Here is a 16355-nt window from a genome sequence, read left to right on the forward strand (position 1 = left end):
AATAATGCAATAAAGAGCCACACTTTTCGCTAAAGCGGTCTCCATTGTTACCCCAAGTTGATCGTAAGAGAATTATAAGTGAAGAATGGGCCCCATGCGCGTTTCAGGATGTATCCGAGTCCTAGTTTGAAGTATTTTCCCTAACTGCATGCTTTATTTTCTGCTCTAATGAGATTCCAGTGATGAAGCAGCATGCCACATCCATAATAGCCCACTTGGTGACAGTCTTGGCTCATAAAACCAACATCAGGCACACATATACTGTAGGTGTGTCAGCTCCTTCAGAGGAGAGTTTACAGAAAACTATGAATACTTCAACAGAAACATAATTGTTAACTTCCTATGAGTTTCATGCACTGCAGGCCTCAGTTACCTCGGTAAGGTCCAATGTTTATTATTCAGTAATGAGAAAGAGACAACGATGGGACCCAACCTCAAAGTTACACCTGACAGAAAATGTTAGAAGGACTCAATTTATATGGTGTTTTAGAACCATACTGACCTCTCAAAGAAGCTTTACACTAGAGCCGCATTTGTGCAGTCGCAGGACACAAATGTGCACACATTCATACACCGACATGCAGGGTGGTAGGTAACTTGGGATTAAATACTTTTCCTTTTAAACGGTTCTTCTTGTACTTTAATTTGCAGGAGGTCAGACAGGAGAGAAGGAGGGAAGACATGCAGCAAAGGTCCCAGAGTTGGGAATTGAACCCAGGACCACTTTATGAAAGACTAATAGGCTTTAGAGAGTCTGATCTACATCTACACTGCGCAACCAGTTATTAAGGTCATTAGTTTTCTACACGAGGGCAATCAGGCTTGTATCTTTTTCACCTGGTAAATGAAATCGTAATTTGATATTTTTTTTCTATTATTATTACTTTTTCTCATCTGTTTTAAAAAGTTGTTTGAAAATCTGATATATTTAAAATGCAATAAAATCAAATTATTTGCATATTAATTAAGCTTAGTTTTTTTTGGGGGGGGAAGTACCAATTTTCACTGCACTAAAGAATTTTTAAAGAGGTTAAACATGGATTAAAATAGCATGATGATGTAATGGTAAATAACCGCATCATCCGTGAACCATAGTTGGAGCTATCCTAGCTATTTGTTTATTTAAATTGAAAATAAGACATGGTCCTAATGTTAACCCTTGAGGAACACCCAAACAGACTTTATAAAAAAAAATCAAGATGCACAAGATCAAACGGTTTGGATATACGTACAAAAAGCACAGTACATCCTTTGTTCCCATAGCGATAATGACGTTGTTTGTAACAGATGTGATGGCAGTTATTGTGCCGTGTCAAAGATACTTGTTTGTAACAACCTTAATAGAAACTACTTAACCTATAGATTTAAATATTTTAGCTGTGACTAAACATCTTCGCATATGGTGATAACTGACTTTAAGACAACAACTGTAAAACTGTTACCAGACTTGATGAGCTAGGATTCAACCCACAAAAAACACAAAGATTAATAACTCAGGCAATAGGCAGAGCTGGCAAATTTACTGCTGTTTGGAATGAAATGATCTCAGCGAGACGTTTGGTGGTGAAACTAAGAACAACGAACACCTCTCTAGGGACTACATGTAGTGGCGTGATACCTTTGGAGTGCATTTTCGAGGCAGAGGTACAGAGAGCTGCAATGTCCGAGGAGAGGGGTTAGTACAGAGAGCTGCATGGCTAACAACAAATGGGTCATAACCGTCATACACATCTTTCCGTATTTTGGGGCAGGAAAGTTCAAGAAGTCTCTTGGAGGGTATGTAACTTCTGGCTGAGATGGAAACTGGCCAGCATGCTGAGCGATGCCTCTGATACAGCGGATGCTCTGCCCTTGGAACTATAAAGACAAATGCAATCAACAACAAGCAGAGCAACGGCAACATCTGACCAAAAACATTGCATGTGAAACTTACACTCACTCGCTAGCATGCTTAGATGGATCGAGGTCAAATGGGTCATAGGCCGAGGTTCAGATTTGTTGTTAGGTTCAGATTCAGGACATCGCTTCCTTGGCTGGGCGAGCTTGCAAATTCGGGGGGAGGCCACTGCCGTCAGCGACGCTTTACTCACCTACAGAAAACACAACGCAGATAGAGTAGCTCTAGAAAAGTTAGGATCGTAAAGTGTTATCGCCTCACTCTCCTCCCCGACTCTCCCGGTTCCCCTCAGGAGGAACGGTAAAGCTTGTCAGAGTCGATGGGAGGATGGATGGAGCTAAATACTGGGTGTAGTACTAACCGGTAACGTAATTACAGCCACTACCGTAGTACCTATGCATAACATTTATATTTGAGACAATTTAAATGTTATTAGGTCAACAACTACAATAGCCAAAAACACAAACATTTGTCCAATAATATAGTTATTGGAAATTATTGGTGCAGATTTAAAACGCAACAACTGCGGCAGATAATGAAATGCTAAATAAATGATCCATTTCTTGGAAGTAAAATACTTTTTTGCAGTTTTGGGTTCAATGGATATTACATACAGTCATTCAAACATAAGTACTCTCTCCGTGAATATGTTTGTCACACCTATTTAGAGAATTATTTGTTGTACTATTCACTTGAAACGGTTTTAAATAACGCAGCAATGTGGAGTCATGATTTTAGATTATGTGATCCTTTATTTTATTTACTACATGTTGTACAATCAAAAATTTTGCTACATCATTAGTTGGGGATTATGTAATTGGTTTTATTACATTTAAAATGGCTAAAATTATTACACTTTTGGCTGTTATTACTGGTTGCTGCAAAGGACATTCTGTTAGAGTTTTTGCAAAGTGCAAGACTCAAGTGGAGGTTTATGTTCTAGCAGGTTATGACCCTAAACCTACAGAAATTAAGATGTTGTGAGTATCAAGCCCACTGCAGTATAAGATGACTAAAACTCAGATCCTAAAGATGGTATGCATCATTAAACTCTTCCTGTTGTTTTACAGCATATTGATGTATGCAAGTATCTGAATCGATCGAACAACTGTTTGTCCCTCTTTCCATCATCTTCTGCCTACATGAGATTGGCTTATAGAGGTAACAGACTCATGGAAAAACCCACACATCTCTCAACTATCTCAAACTATGTAGTTCCTCACAGGAGACTGTACACTCTCAGACCAGAGTGTATATGTAAATAGCTACTTCAGTGAGATCTAGGTTTATCTCCAGGATTTATTCCTGGAGATAAAGATAAGCATGAAAATTCTTCATTTCTCTACTTTTAAATCTTGTGTAGTAACTACGGACTCTTAATCTCACTCCACCCTTCCCGTATTTACCAAAAAAACTAAGGAGACTAAATCATTTAAACCCACCTGCCCAAGGAGGAGACTGATAATGAGGATTCAAAAACAAAACTTTTATATCTGTTGGTTCAGCAGAAAACAAAACAAAAGAAATCAGAGTCAAGTGTGCCCACAAGTGTAAAATTTAGTGTACAGGTGCTCTTCAGACCTGATGTTCAGGTCTTTCTTTGTGAGTGGTATGTAGAAAAGAGGCACAATGGGCTACCTCTGGTCACCAGTATAGCAGTTTTTAGACATGTACACGTTGCTACTCACAGGTGTTGGTAGAGGGAGTTCAGGCTGCCACCCTGTTGCATGGGGCCGAGGTTGAGCCAGTTGACATACTCGTTCAGATGGGAAGGCATGGAGAGCCCATTTGCTGAGCTTCGTTTTGGGAGCAAGCCTAAAAGAAAAGAAAGAGACACTTTAATCTAGTCATAGTAATATAAAAATGTATGAGGCAAAAATGATAGGAAAGGGAGGCTGACTAGATGAGACATACAGATTTACTTTCCTTTATTTGTTTATAGTAACTATTTGATATACATAACATGACATGAAAGATGTTTAGCGACATAGCATATTTTTAAAAACGAGAGATAGGAAAGGTTATAGATAAGAAGACAAGTTATAGATAGTACATCAGAGTGCATTTACATGGTAAAAAAAAAACAGAAATCAGAAGAAGTCGGGTTCATTCTTCAAACTGCTATATTTACCGGATATGAGAGTAATAAGTTCGAGTTCTGGTCAAGTCTGCCCAAGTAGGGGCCAACTCTGTGAGAAGCAAGGAAAAACAAAAACAATGCTGTAGCATCACAAAAAAAATTTGTGATTTCATACCAAAGAAATGGGGCAAAAATAGAAACCATACTAAGTTGCTTGGTGGCTTCTGTCTTCGCAGATGGTTTTTTTTCGAGCCACTGAACAGTTTGACTGGAAAACAAGAGGAGACTCACTTAAAAACAAGAGAGAAACTGAACAGCAGCAGCTTTTGGTGTTAGTTATTCTTACCGGTCCAGATATTTGAGCTGGTCAGATGTACTGTCAGATGGTTGCTGAATTTCAGGTCCCATGACAGCAGTATAGGCTGATGACACACACTTTGGAAAAAATGTCAAGACACATACATTCCTAATATTATAATCACACAATTCAATGTATTTAATGGGTATTTTATATGATAAGACAACATGAAGCAGTGAGAGCCTAGTCGCTAAGTGGAAAGAAGCTAATACATGGTTTTCAAAACCTTTTACAAAACTAAATCTAAAATAATGTATATAAGGAACACATAATATACATTATGTATATTTGGCTTAATCCATTAAATCAAATGGATTTGCCAAATCAAATCCATTTGACTTGGCAAGCCAAAATAAAATCCAGTGCAACCTTTTGCCTTCTGATATTACACAAAGTAGTTAGTAAATACGGTAAAACGTTGTGTAATTTATTCTCAGACAGGCCCATGCTAAAGGTAGAGATAATTTAGAAATAATATTCAAAAATTTTGGACATTGTCAATTCATGATTAGTAAATGGAAATAGTATGGGGTGTGCAGTTAGCACTGTTGCCTTGCAGCAAGAAGATATGGGGTTCTTTCTTCATGGAGTTTGCATGTTTCCTCTGTGTTTGGTTGAGTTTTCTCCTGGTTCTCTGATCACATTAATTAGCTTCTCTAAAATTGCCTTCAGGTGTGAGTCACCCTGTCCAGAGTTTTCCCAGCCTCATGCCTGAAGACAGATGGAGATAGTCACCAGTCTCAAAGCAAGGTTGCATGGGTAAGAGGTTGCACCCAACCTCTGACCCAAATCATAAGTCTTGATTAGGAGTCAGGTCCAACCGGCTTCAGCTTTGGGTAAGCCGAAACAACTTAAAATAACATAGATAGTTTCTCTCTTTGTCATATGAAAATGCCAAGAATGAGCTATAAAGCAAACGTTAGCTAAAGTACTGTCACTAGCATGGGCTATCAGTAGCATGTTGTGCACCAGTACAAAGTAAACAGCAGTGTAAAGGCTAACACAAGCTACAATGCTAAGATTTGCTAAAATACAGTGGATAGTGTAAACAATTTACAACCAGGATGTGTGTAAAAACAGAAGCAATAAAACAGCATCAAACATCGACCACTGTGGCTAGCTAATATCCAGAGGAAACACATGCCATCTAACACAGCATGTGTTTCCTCACATAAAGCAATTTACTCTGATTGCATTATTATCCATATGGATAAGGATATATTAATAATTATAAAAATAATAATATGTTTTATTCATAAGACCTTTTACACCTTGAAATCTCAAAGGGTTACAAAAGTCTAAAAACAAAACAAGCAATTACAATTGATAAAAATAAACACATAAATAAATAAAAGGTTCAAATAAACATCTAAGTGAACCAAAAATGTGGCTAAAAAGAAATGTCTTAAGAAATGTTCTTAAAATAGTCAAGTGGACTCTGGCGCCCTCAGAGTGTCAGGAAGGGCATGCCATAGATGTGGAGTGGTAGCGCAGAAGGCCTCAGTTTGGTTTTAGGGTGTGTGGAGAAGGTTTGAGAGAGTGGAGTGGTGCAAGCAAGTTGTGCTTTGAGGGTTAAGCAGTTCTTTGAAATAGGTGGGGGCATTTCTGTAGATGAATTGGTGTGAGAGGAGGGAAATCTTGTATTCAATCGTGGTGGAAACGGGAAGCCAGTGGAGGTTTGAGGTCATGTTTGTACACTCTCATCAGTACCCTAGCTGCAACATTCTGGATATAGTGGAGCTTCTGCAGAATCTTTCTAGGATTCCAGCTAACATTCCAGCTGATAGGCCTGCGTCTTGATATTGAGACTTTTTTTTTTTGCAGTTTCTGGCGATTACACTTACAATTTGCGCAATAGAGAGAGTCTTTCGGGACACGGATCAACTTCACGCTCTTAAAATACAACCATCATTCCCCTCATTAAAGCTCCGTCGGTAAACACAAATGACTAGCTGAGTATTTTCATAAGATGTGCTATTGCTCTACACTGAATTAATTCTCCTGAAGCGCAGAAAAAGCCTTGGAAAAACAAATTTAAGGATTGTTAATGCTCCTGCTATGTAGCGCTGTTTACCGTTTGCCCACCAAGTTGGCGCATTTCTGGGGTAACCTACTTCCGGGTCGGGATTGCGAGAACTATCTACTCTGGACTTTATTTGGAAAGCCTAAAGTGGTTGTCAATTTAGGCTGGTCAAATCTCAGGAGTCATGCGGAGCTTACCCCCTTCTGTCTTCTGCCAGCTTGCCTCTAGGCGGCGTACTCGTGCCAAGTTTAGGTCTCCATTGCTACGAACACTGGCTGCCCTGGTCAGCACTCTGTTGCTATGGTAATTAACCCCACTGACACACAGGTCCGGATGGAATTCTAGAGCTAGCTAGTAGTGATGGGATTTTCGGCTCCTTTTCGAGATGCGGCTCTAATGGCTCTTCTTACTGTGGCGAGCCGGCTCTTTCGGCTCCCAAACGGCTCCCCATATATATTTTTGACATTATTAATTAATTAATAGCTTAAACCTAATTTTATAATATTTTGTTTCATTATTGACATTGTTAAGCACTTATGATGAGTAAAAATGCCGCATAACAATGCTATAGCAATACCGATGCGTGTGATGTCCGCATGTGCCTGTGCAGGTTGTTTGTCGAGCCTGCACGATAGGAAATGCTAACTTTGCACAGTCTGCACTCTGCCCTGGAGCTTGATGTAGCATTAAAATGAGTCCAAATCTTGCTCCGTTTTCTGTCACTCATTTATTTTCACCTATTCAGTTCTCACACTGACTCCCCTTCTTTCTGTGCTTCTTGACCGCTGAGTGAGTGTCTGTACATAAACACCTGCCGACGAACGCTATACAGCTTGGCCAACTGCCTGCCGTTTCCACAAAAAAAGTGGAGATAAACTTTTTTTTCAGTGTTTTCCCGCCACATTATTAATTGAAACTATGTGTGATTGGTCAGATGTGTGGAGCACACCTTGACATGAGGGCAGTGGACCGACAGAGGAAAAAAACTCTCCGCTCTAGCACTGGCAGTAGAGCAAAACGCGCAAGGAGAGGGAGAAGGGGGGGAGAGACAGCGAGGCACCGCAGGACAAAAAAAACGATGTGGGGAAAAACTATCGGCTCTGGCACTTGCAGAGCACAAGCACAACGACAGGGAGGCGGAGAGACAGCGATATACTGTAGAAAAAAACCCGGCTCCCAAATAGGATCCTAAAACGGCTCCCATTGTGGAGCCGGTTCCAATCGTTCACTTCAAAGAGCCGGCTCTTAGAGCCGGATCGTTCGCGACCGACACATCACTACTAGCTAGTCTGACTCAAGAAAAGCAGTCCGAATAACATCTTCCCGTTCAGGAACACTACAGTGGTATCGGAACCATCTTGGTCGAGGGCCGTCTGTCTTCTTCGACTGTGCCTCATTCACAGTGAAAGCACGTCGGTGTGTGCAGTCCGTTGGGCATGACCAGGCGATGTCAGAAGAGCGATATTTGTAAGGGAACAAGGGGAGGTAAGAAAATAATAATAATAATAATAAAAAAATTGGTCAGTCAGCGACAAACCCACTGACTGCCTCTCTTGTTGGTCGTCAGTTACACTCAGCCACAGTGAAATACGACTTTTCCCAAAAAACTTTGGGGCGATTTGGAGGCCACTTGTGGAAAAACCGTATGCGGAATATGCTGTATTTTTTATTTTTTTAACAGAGTACATAATTATCTCTGCGAACACAGAGTAAAATGACGTTTCTATGACGACACCGAAAATCCTCATGATTTTTTCCAAGACCTGCCTCAAGTCTTGGGCGATTTTTGTGGCCATGGTAACTCGAAAAGCCAACACAGGTAACGGCACACATTGTGATTTCGAGCCGCAGGTTCTGATATTCTGGGCTACAGTTCGGGCTCGCATTAATTTCCGAACGTTGAGGAGGAGAATAATGGGTGCCTGCTTGCATTGATATGGCAGAACCCAATAAGATAAAATACAATTAAAAGATTTGGACGAGTATTATTCACAGCAGCAGACAAAAGGTCCATAATAACTCTGAAAGTGGTCGAAACTTCACAACTCAGTTGGGAAAATATCTTGGGATAACTAATAAACAGTGAATGCCACAAATCTGACCTTAGCGAAAGAGTGGAAATAAAAATAAAATAAATTTTAGAAAGAAAGCCACAAGAAGTTGAGATTGCTCCAAGACATTAAGGCAAAAACAAACATGTGGGAGAAGGTGTTCTGGTTAGGTGAGACCAAGGCTGAACTCTCTGGCCTGTAATTGGGACTCTGTGGTGGAAAGCCAACACTGCACAACACCTTGAACAAACCTTGACTTATGATTTCCCTCAGTTAACATTTAATTTGCAGTCATTACAACACGCGTCAGGTTTTTTAAAGTTAAATAACACATATTTGCTATTGAAAATAAAAAAAAACAGCACAAAGTGGAAAACAGAACACCTTTATTTTTAGCTTACATTTAGAATTGTATAAAATAGCACAGTAAATAACCTACCAAAGTTTCTTTGATAATCAGGACCACAAAGCCATAATATAACACTGTAGTAAATACTCTCTAAACTAGTATTGCAGGAGTTTGTTGTCAAGTTAACGAGTCATGTTTACCTGACACAGCAACATGACAAAACAAGAACACTGCAGGGTGCATGGCTGCAACATTGCAGGACATTCACAAGCCTCTGAAAACCAGAGTCCAAGGAACCAAAGGCCGACTGATACTGATGTAGTGTTTGGGTTATTTATAACAGATATTTCAAGGGCAATAATAGTGTTGTTTGTTGCTGTAGAAACATTTTGACTGTGGTTTTAATAACCTGGCTATCTGGTGAAAACCACATGGGAGTAACGGGAGAAAGACAAAAAATGTTATGGTTTATCGGCACAAACTAAAGTATCCTTTGACTGTATGAAGCTCTTTAAAATGCCCTTCTTGATATTAAAACAAAGATTTCATTCCAACACATTGAAAACATGGCACCAAGCAACTTCTTCAGGGCAACGTTTGGAGGGTTGCAGTGGAGAAATGTGAAGACGTAATCTGTAAATGTTGAGTAGACATTGCTTTCAGTAGCACCAGGCGGAACAGGAGCGTGTGCGTCAGCGTCAGAGGGTCTGCACAATGACGGGGTACAGCAGGGACATGTGCTCGGCTCCTCTGATGGGCAGTTTGTGTGTGGTGTAGTAGTGGATGACCTCGGGGATGGTGCAGAAAGGAGGACTGTTTTCACCGAGAACGTAGCGGCCGTCTGCGGACTGGGTGAACTTCATGTGCATGAAGCCCTTACAACTCCTGGCAGGAAGACAAAACAACACGGGTGATTAATTCCACACAGACCGATGCGTTCACGCCTTTGTTTCTGTTAATTGTGATGGTTTTCTGCTTACGGCCAATGAGAAGCTGACATTTAAAGTTAACCCTTGGGTCTGCACATACACTCACAAACTCTAACTAGCACACTTATAGTCTAAAAAAAAAAGAAACTCATCCAAAACACTTCTAGTAAAATCCAAAACGTCACTGCGCTCCGTTCTCTTCCCGTCTCCAAAGTTCTCTCCAGAGCCTCTCTCACCACGTCTCTCACGCTCTCTCCCCTCCAGCATACCAACAAAAACTTTTTCATTGGTTGTTTGTAGAAATGTGGTACATTTGAGGAAATCAGAAAAATGGCTGTCATATTGCATTCAAGCACTTCCTGGTCACAAAACGTTCAGTGAATGAGCAGCAAATGAGAAAAATGTGCACAAAATTATGGCGAAAATGATTGACAATAAATCTGGTCTTATTTGGAAGTAAATAAAAAACAAAACCAATATAAAAACGCTACTTTTATAAAGTTTGAAGTCCATACTGTCCAACTGAGTGGAAATGAACACTCAGCATGCTGCCATATTTGTTACAGTAGCCTTTAAAATGCGTCACATCATGCCAGCTCCAGAGCAGGCATGACCTTGGAGGGCTAAAATATTACATCATACCAATAAAATAAAAAATTTTAACACAGAAATGCTAGCCTAATGAAAATTACGGCAGTACCTAAATGCTATTTTCAAAAAGTACTGTTCATCTGACAAATGAGCCTCATCAGAATCCATGTTCTATTTTAATAAATGACTGCAAGTACGGATTTATGATCCCAGAGAAAATGCCAAAAATCTGTATAACCCTCCTAACGTCAGATTTCTGAATGGTTAAAAAATGAAGTGCTTTCATTTTGAATAAGCGCTGGTGTCTTTGTAAAACCCCCCAAAACAAAATGGAACCACCACTATACTATGCAGTGCACAATGTAGGCAGCTTTCCTCTTCACACTTTGACTTTTAAGACCTGAAGGTCATTAGAGTACTACGTCCTAAATGTCCAATTTGAAGTTTTATGGTCCAGTCTAAAAAGTGAACATATTTGGAAATGATTTCAAATCATTTAAATCACATTTATATTTTAGTCCATAAATGTGGACTAAAAGTAATGCAACCTACACATTTATCTATAACATTTCATGTAAATGTAATCCTACCAAATAACTATACCTTCTCACGGTACTTAGAAAAGATTAGGAGCAGCTCCAAGCCTGAGGGTGAATTATTTCACAACAGCTGGCTGACAGAGAGTCTACATGACTCATGTTGACTGACAGAGAATCTATATGAAGACCTTCAGAGAAAAATGTGGATGGGAACGGAAACGTAAAATAGGCAACAGGTTCTCTTTTTTTTAAAAAAAGATTTTGTGTTGGCTCTAGTGACCTTTATATGAAAGTAGTTTGACAGTAAAAAGGGTTATGAGAGAGGGGAAAGACATGCGGCAAATGTCACCAGGCCGGGAATCGAACCTGCGACCACCGGCACGAGGACTAAGGCCTCAATACATGGGTTGTGCTTTGCCCCTGCGCCACCACAGCACCCCCAACAGGTTCTCTTTTCTTAGAAACCTCTCATCTCACACTAAAATGATGCAAAACAGAAAAAGAACCCATTCCAAGGTTCACAACTCTGATCACAAAAGAAAAAAAACGCGCCTGTAAAAATGAAACGGATTTCTTCTTTGTACAAAAACAGCAGTCTTCCAGAACCAAAGCTGCTTTGTGTAAAGGAATGACACGTTAGCCACAGGTGTGACAACTTGTTAGCAGCTTTTGTTTATGTTGCTAACAGGGAGCCCAAAGCTGCCCCTGATGAGGCTAGATATGAAAAGCACCAGAAATCTTCTCGATAATCAAAAATTCAAAAGTTGTCTCCTCAAAGCATTTCTCCGAGCCTGGCACAGTTCAGATATTTTACATAATCCAGGATAGAAAAAGCAGCTCCATCATTCAGGGTTATTTTGGCGAGTGAGTGTTGATGAAAACTTTAGAAAATACATTAGCTTGATAAAACCTAAATCACCACCCAAGCATTTTGTAAATTAGTGTGCGTCGAGTGTTGAGTTTGTGTTGGCTCTCCATCCAGTATTTTTGTTTTTGTGTTCTCTACCCAAGTCTGCACATGCAGTTTGATTTATGACCCTGCTTTACACTTCTGCTTGGCAATATGTGCAGTTTAAGTAGAAAATACATGCTTGAAATGTTTACATTAAGTTTTTGGTTACCTTTTTATTATGTGGCATGCTGAGGACATTTGTTAAAAAAACAATACTAGATGGACGTGATATTTACAAACTTTTGAAAACTTTTTGCATAATGCTTCATTAGTAGAAGAGCAAGTGAAGCAAAAATTTACAGAAGAGTAAAAGTTGCCTGAAGGTTTAAATTAAACATGATCTTACAAGCAGCAACCTTAATCGTACGATGAAGAAATTCCCCGTCGGCAGCTTCCAACAACAAAACAATGTCACAATGGTTATAAAACATTATGATAATGTGTGTTTCTGTGCTTGGATTAAAATTATGAGTAGAGAATGACTGAAACTGGACAAATGTGAGACGTAAATTGCAAAGTGGGCTAGAAATTAGGGCCAAATGTCTACCTGAGTGATAAAGAGAAGTCGTTCTGGCAGGTCTGGCTTTTCCGAACCAGGTAGGAACTCTCTTTACACAGAGTCAACAGAGACTCTGCCTCGGAGCGGCTCAGAGCACCATGATACCACCTGCAGGAAACCACAAGGAAAAATACATACGACCTGTAACTTTTTTTTTTTTTTTAGTAAAGACATACCCAAAGGCAGACCTTTAAGACACTGCATAAGTTGGATATAAGTGATTGTTTTTACATGGCTGATAAAAGTCTGAGATTAAAGTCAAATTATGAGATTCTAATCAAATGATTTTCCTTTCTTTTTGCCTTAATCCTCCTTCATAGTATACAGTCATTTAGGTCTGCTATGTGAAAACAGAAATTCACATTGCTCATAGTAACAAAATCACTGATTTTCACAACAAACACCGTCACCGTCATTAGCAGAAATGCAGATTTCCTCTTACACTTGCTTCTCCAGAGGCAGAGACGGATCCACCCTCTCACCCAGCAGAGGAGGAGTGTCGCCAACAAGTCGCAGAGTCGTCGCATCGCACGCGGACGATGCAGAGCCCGTCTTGGTAAACCTAGTGTGTTCCGGCTGAGCTCGGGAGCGCTCCCTTTCTGCTCCTTCGAACTGAACTGCAGCCAGGCAGAAAGCAAACCGTGTTATCCTCCTTACTAAATAGATTTCCCATCCTGGGATCGCCCGGGTTTACCTGCTAGAGCTTTAGAGATGTTGTCTTTCTTCCACTCCCACGGCTGGTCGTACTCATCAGCCGGCCTCTCGTCGTCCTGAGGCAGCCGGCTCTCCCTGCTGTCTATCAGGGCCGCTCCAGCGTCGCTTTTCTGCATCTGCTGCTGCGCTGGTGGAGCAGCTCGATGCTGGTGGTGGCTCTTTTCCTCATAAGGGTTATCGTATAACTGGCCACCGTCTCCGCTCAGGGTCCTGTTCGTCATCGTGGTGTGTTGCAGATCTAAACAGTAAACAGACAGATACGATAAAAACCCCTTGAAGTTCATCACGTAGCAAAAACGTCTCTCTGTAGCTAGCTTGAATCCCTGACGGTATAAAACCTAAAACTAGCTTTCTTTACAAACGTTCAGTAGGTTTTCGGAAAATCTTACGATAACCAAACTTAAGAAGGATCAAAATCCTTCAAAAAGGTCTAATGTGGCAAGAGCACAACATGCTATTGTTTGCCCTTTTCGCATTATTTCAGCCCATGCAAGTCTCATTACTAAACCTGCAATGATCCGCTGGGCTTCGAATGGCTCCATGTAGCTGCAGCAGTCTGTTAGTTCAGATTTGAGCTCCCAGTTCGGTCGGCCTCTCGGGTTTGGATGCGCATCAAAGGGATCAGAGTAATCCGTTTCACCATCTGATGCTGCCGGGGCGGAAGGAACCACCTTTACAGGGAGCCAGTCCAAAAAAAAAAAAATAGCACGTATAAACATAAAGGGAAAGACTTGAGTTAAGAAAGACGGCGAGAGCTGTTACATAGGAAACATGGAAATGAGTGCAAATCAAAATAAAGGTCTGTCAGAAAGAAAATGTACAGAAAATAATATATACAAAACATTAAAAATATAATGCTTACAGGTTCTTCGTGAACAGTGACTGGACTGAGAGGAATTTTACAGCGGCCAAACTCCTGAGAGTCCACTTTAATTAGTCTGTGTTTTGGAGACACAACTTTCACCTGAATGTGAATGACAATAATTCAAAGAAACTAAATAACCAAACAGACTGCTGACAGAGAGAGAAAAAAAAAATGTGAACGCAAATAAATAAAACCTCAGGATGCATGATCGAAAGCAACAATTTAAGATGTGATGTGTTCAGAAAGGATTAGTTTGAGCCGAGCGTCAAGGCTTCAGTATCGTACCTCCACAGCGTCAGACAGCACAGAGCCAAACGCAGGGAAGGAGGGGAGGCTCACTGTTGTGGTGCAAGAGCTAAAGCCCCCATTCTGATGCTCCTTCTCCAAGTGTTGGTAGGGGTCCTCAAAGTCCAGCTCCTTCTGAGCTCTGTAGGCCCTCAATATCTCACTTTCAGTGTAATCTGGCCTCGGTGGCTGAGGAGGATCACGCCTGCTGCCAAGGTTTAGGTAGTCCTTTAGCCACTTTGCCATGGATCTGAGGAAAACAGTGGAGTAATACAGGATGTCATAACTATGAAATACTTGGACAGTGGCTCATAGTTGCTGGTAAAGTTCTCTCTTTCGCCTGAAGCTGGTTTAATCATCCAAGGATTAAATAACAGACCACCGTAGTTTGATGAAAAAGTCGACAATGTGACAGTTCGGTAATTTACATTGCATTGCATAACTGAAATCCAGTAAAGCAGGGTCAGGTTCAAACAAAATCTCAACCTGAAACATGGCGCTGGCAGCATTATGCTGTTAGGATGATATTCTTCCCCAAGGACAGCAAAACAAATTAACAAATTAATCTTTTAAGACCGTACAAGGTGCTCAGCTGCTACCCCAAACAGAGAAGCATTTGGGGATCTGACAGTGACGCTTTCTGGATGTTTTGGAGATGAGGCGTTCATATCTGGAGCTGGAGTCGACGGAGTACTTCCAGTGTTAAAAAGCTTTAGGAGTCGAGCAGAAAAAGAGAAAAGTCTGGAGCAATAAAGCCTAAACTGCTCCTGCTGCTATAACCAAGATCTGAATACATGGTAGCAAATATGCAGGTTGTTTTTAAAAGAGTATTTATTTTAGCATCTGCAGGTGGATAAAATATAAATCACATCACATAAGTGTGTGTGGTGCAACCTTTTGCAATATATTGATAATTATAGCAAGATGCTACTACCATGTTAGTAGTTACTACAGCAACCGTAGTAATTTTATACACTTTTAATGAGAAAAAAAAAAATAACTCAATCGGTCAGTAATAAAAATCTAACCTCTTAGTCTTCATTGCTTTCCCGTCAACCTTAATCAAATAGCTGTTTTCAATAACTTGAATAACATTAGCCAGCTAACTCAGCCACAGAGCTAGAAAGCGTTTAGGTTTCGAGCTAACAATTTGCTCCCCGACTATTATTGTCAGAATAAAAAGCAGAAAAAATATATATATTTTACCTCTGAAATATAAGTTGTTAAATAAATGAACGGCGCAGCTGACGAGCATCCCCCAGTAAACACGGACAAGCTAAGTTAGCTTAAGCTAAAATAAAAAAAACAACTCACTCTCTTTCTTTGGACCGACGATTCCTCCCGCTCCGGTTATCATCAGGCAATTTTCATCAATTTTGTCTCTCCAAAAAAATAAGACATTCTGGAAGAAAAACCGGTTTATAGCCGACTGGTGTTAGCTGGAGCCTTCCGGAGCGTGGAGCAGGCTGGACCGGGACAACATTGGCTGGCAAGGCTGTCTGCCGTCCAGGGCACGGAGGGGGAATGTTGGGATATTTTTAGTGCCGTAAATTTAAAGAAACAGATTTATATCGGAGCAACCGAGCGACCATTTTCTCACATATAAAGGAGCTAAATTTAAGAATTGTATCCCTTTAGTTTTAAATAGGTCTGTAAGATGTGGAATACATTATACCAAACGTCTTTCAACCCTCCATTGTGGTGCCATATTTGATCAAAAACAAAAACGATTTTAGATTTTGGGTTTTAAGTTTTATGTTCGGCCCCTTTAAATTAGAGCCGAAGAATTCGGACTTTTTTCTGCCCTGACATTTTTTTTTTCCAGTGGCCTCAATCCTCTGTTATCTTCTGTTGTCTGCTGAACGTCCTTTTGTGATTTTTATTTTTGGTGTAATTAGAGCAAAAGCCAATATTGAACAAAAACTCCAGGTGGCTTTTCTGGATGTTTTTATAAATATTCCTTCACCTCCAAGATGGACAAGTGCAAACGAAATGTTCATCTCAAGTAATGTTTTAATCTTTTATGCCTTGCTGAGGAACTTTATGTAAAAAAAAAATGTTCCATTTGATTGATTAAAGAAATATAATTACACTGGATTTCATTTTAATAACACAGATTGATACCAGGAGTTCATCAAGCTTCTAGAAACACTGGAACAAGTG

At 40.3% G+C, this 16355-nt stretch overlaps 2 protein-coding genes across 3 annotated transcripts; both read right to left on the minus strand.

Annotated features, from left to right (window-relative positions):
- Positions 1-1398: 1398 nt before the first annotated feature.
- spmap2 (sperm microtubule associated protein 2) lies at positions 1399-7301 on the minus strand. Its single transcript, XM_032546439.1, has 7 exons — positions 6556-7301; positions 4324-4412; positions 4184-4245; positions 4029-4086; positions 3586-3712; positions 1934-2090; positions 1399-1857 (listed from the first exon to the last, which is right to left on the minus strand). Exons 2-7 carry the CDS (start codon positions 4383-4385, stop codon positions 1598-1600), a joined length of 726 nt encoding a protein of 241 aa, XP_032402330.1. The 5' UTR covers positions 4386-4412; positions 6556-7301; the 3' UTR covers positions 1399-1597.
- Positions 7302-8778: 1477 nt separating this feature from the next.
- Positions 8779-15877, minus strand: LOC116709283 (SH2 domain-containing adapter protein F-like). Of its 2 annotated transcripts, XM_032547708.1 has the most exons (8): positions 15507-15877; positions 14193-14442; positions 13905-14006; positions 13551-13713; positions 13023-13280; positions 12771-12945; positions 12317-12436; positions 8779-9643 (listed from the first exon to the last, which is right to left on the minus strand). In XM_032547708.1, exons 2-8 carry the CDS (start codon positions 14436-14438, stop codon positions 9457-9459), a joined length of 1251 nt encoding a protein of 416 aa, XP_032403599.1. In that variant the 5' UTR covers positions 14439-14442; positions 15507-15877; the 3' UTR covers positions 8779-9456. The 2 variants fall into 2 exon arrangements, with proteins under 2 accessions (XP_032403599.1, XP_032403600.1); XM_032547709.1 differs by lacking the exon at positions 13905-14006 and having other exon boundaries at positions 15507-15876.
- Positions 15878-16355: the final 478 nt, after the last annotated feature.

The sequence above is a fragment of the Xiphophorus hellerii genome, chromosome 19 (genome assembly GCF_003331165.1).
Source record: "Xiphophorus hellerii strain 12219 chromosome 19, Xiphophorus_hellerii-4.1, whole genome shotgun sequence".
In the NCBI taxonomy this organism is placed as follows: Eukaryota; Metazoa; Chordata; class Actinopteri; order Cyprinodontiformes; family Poeciliidae; genus Xiphophorus; species Xiphophorus hellerii.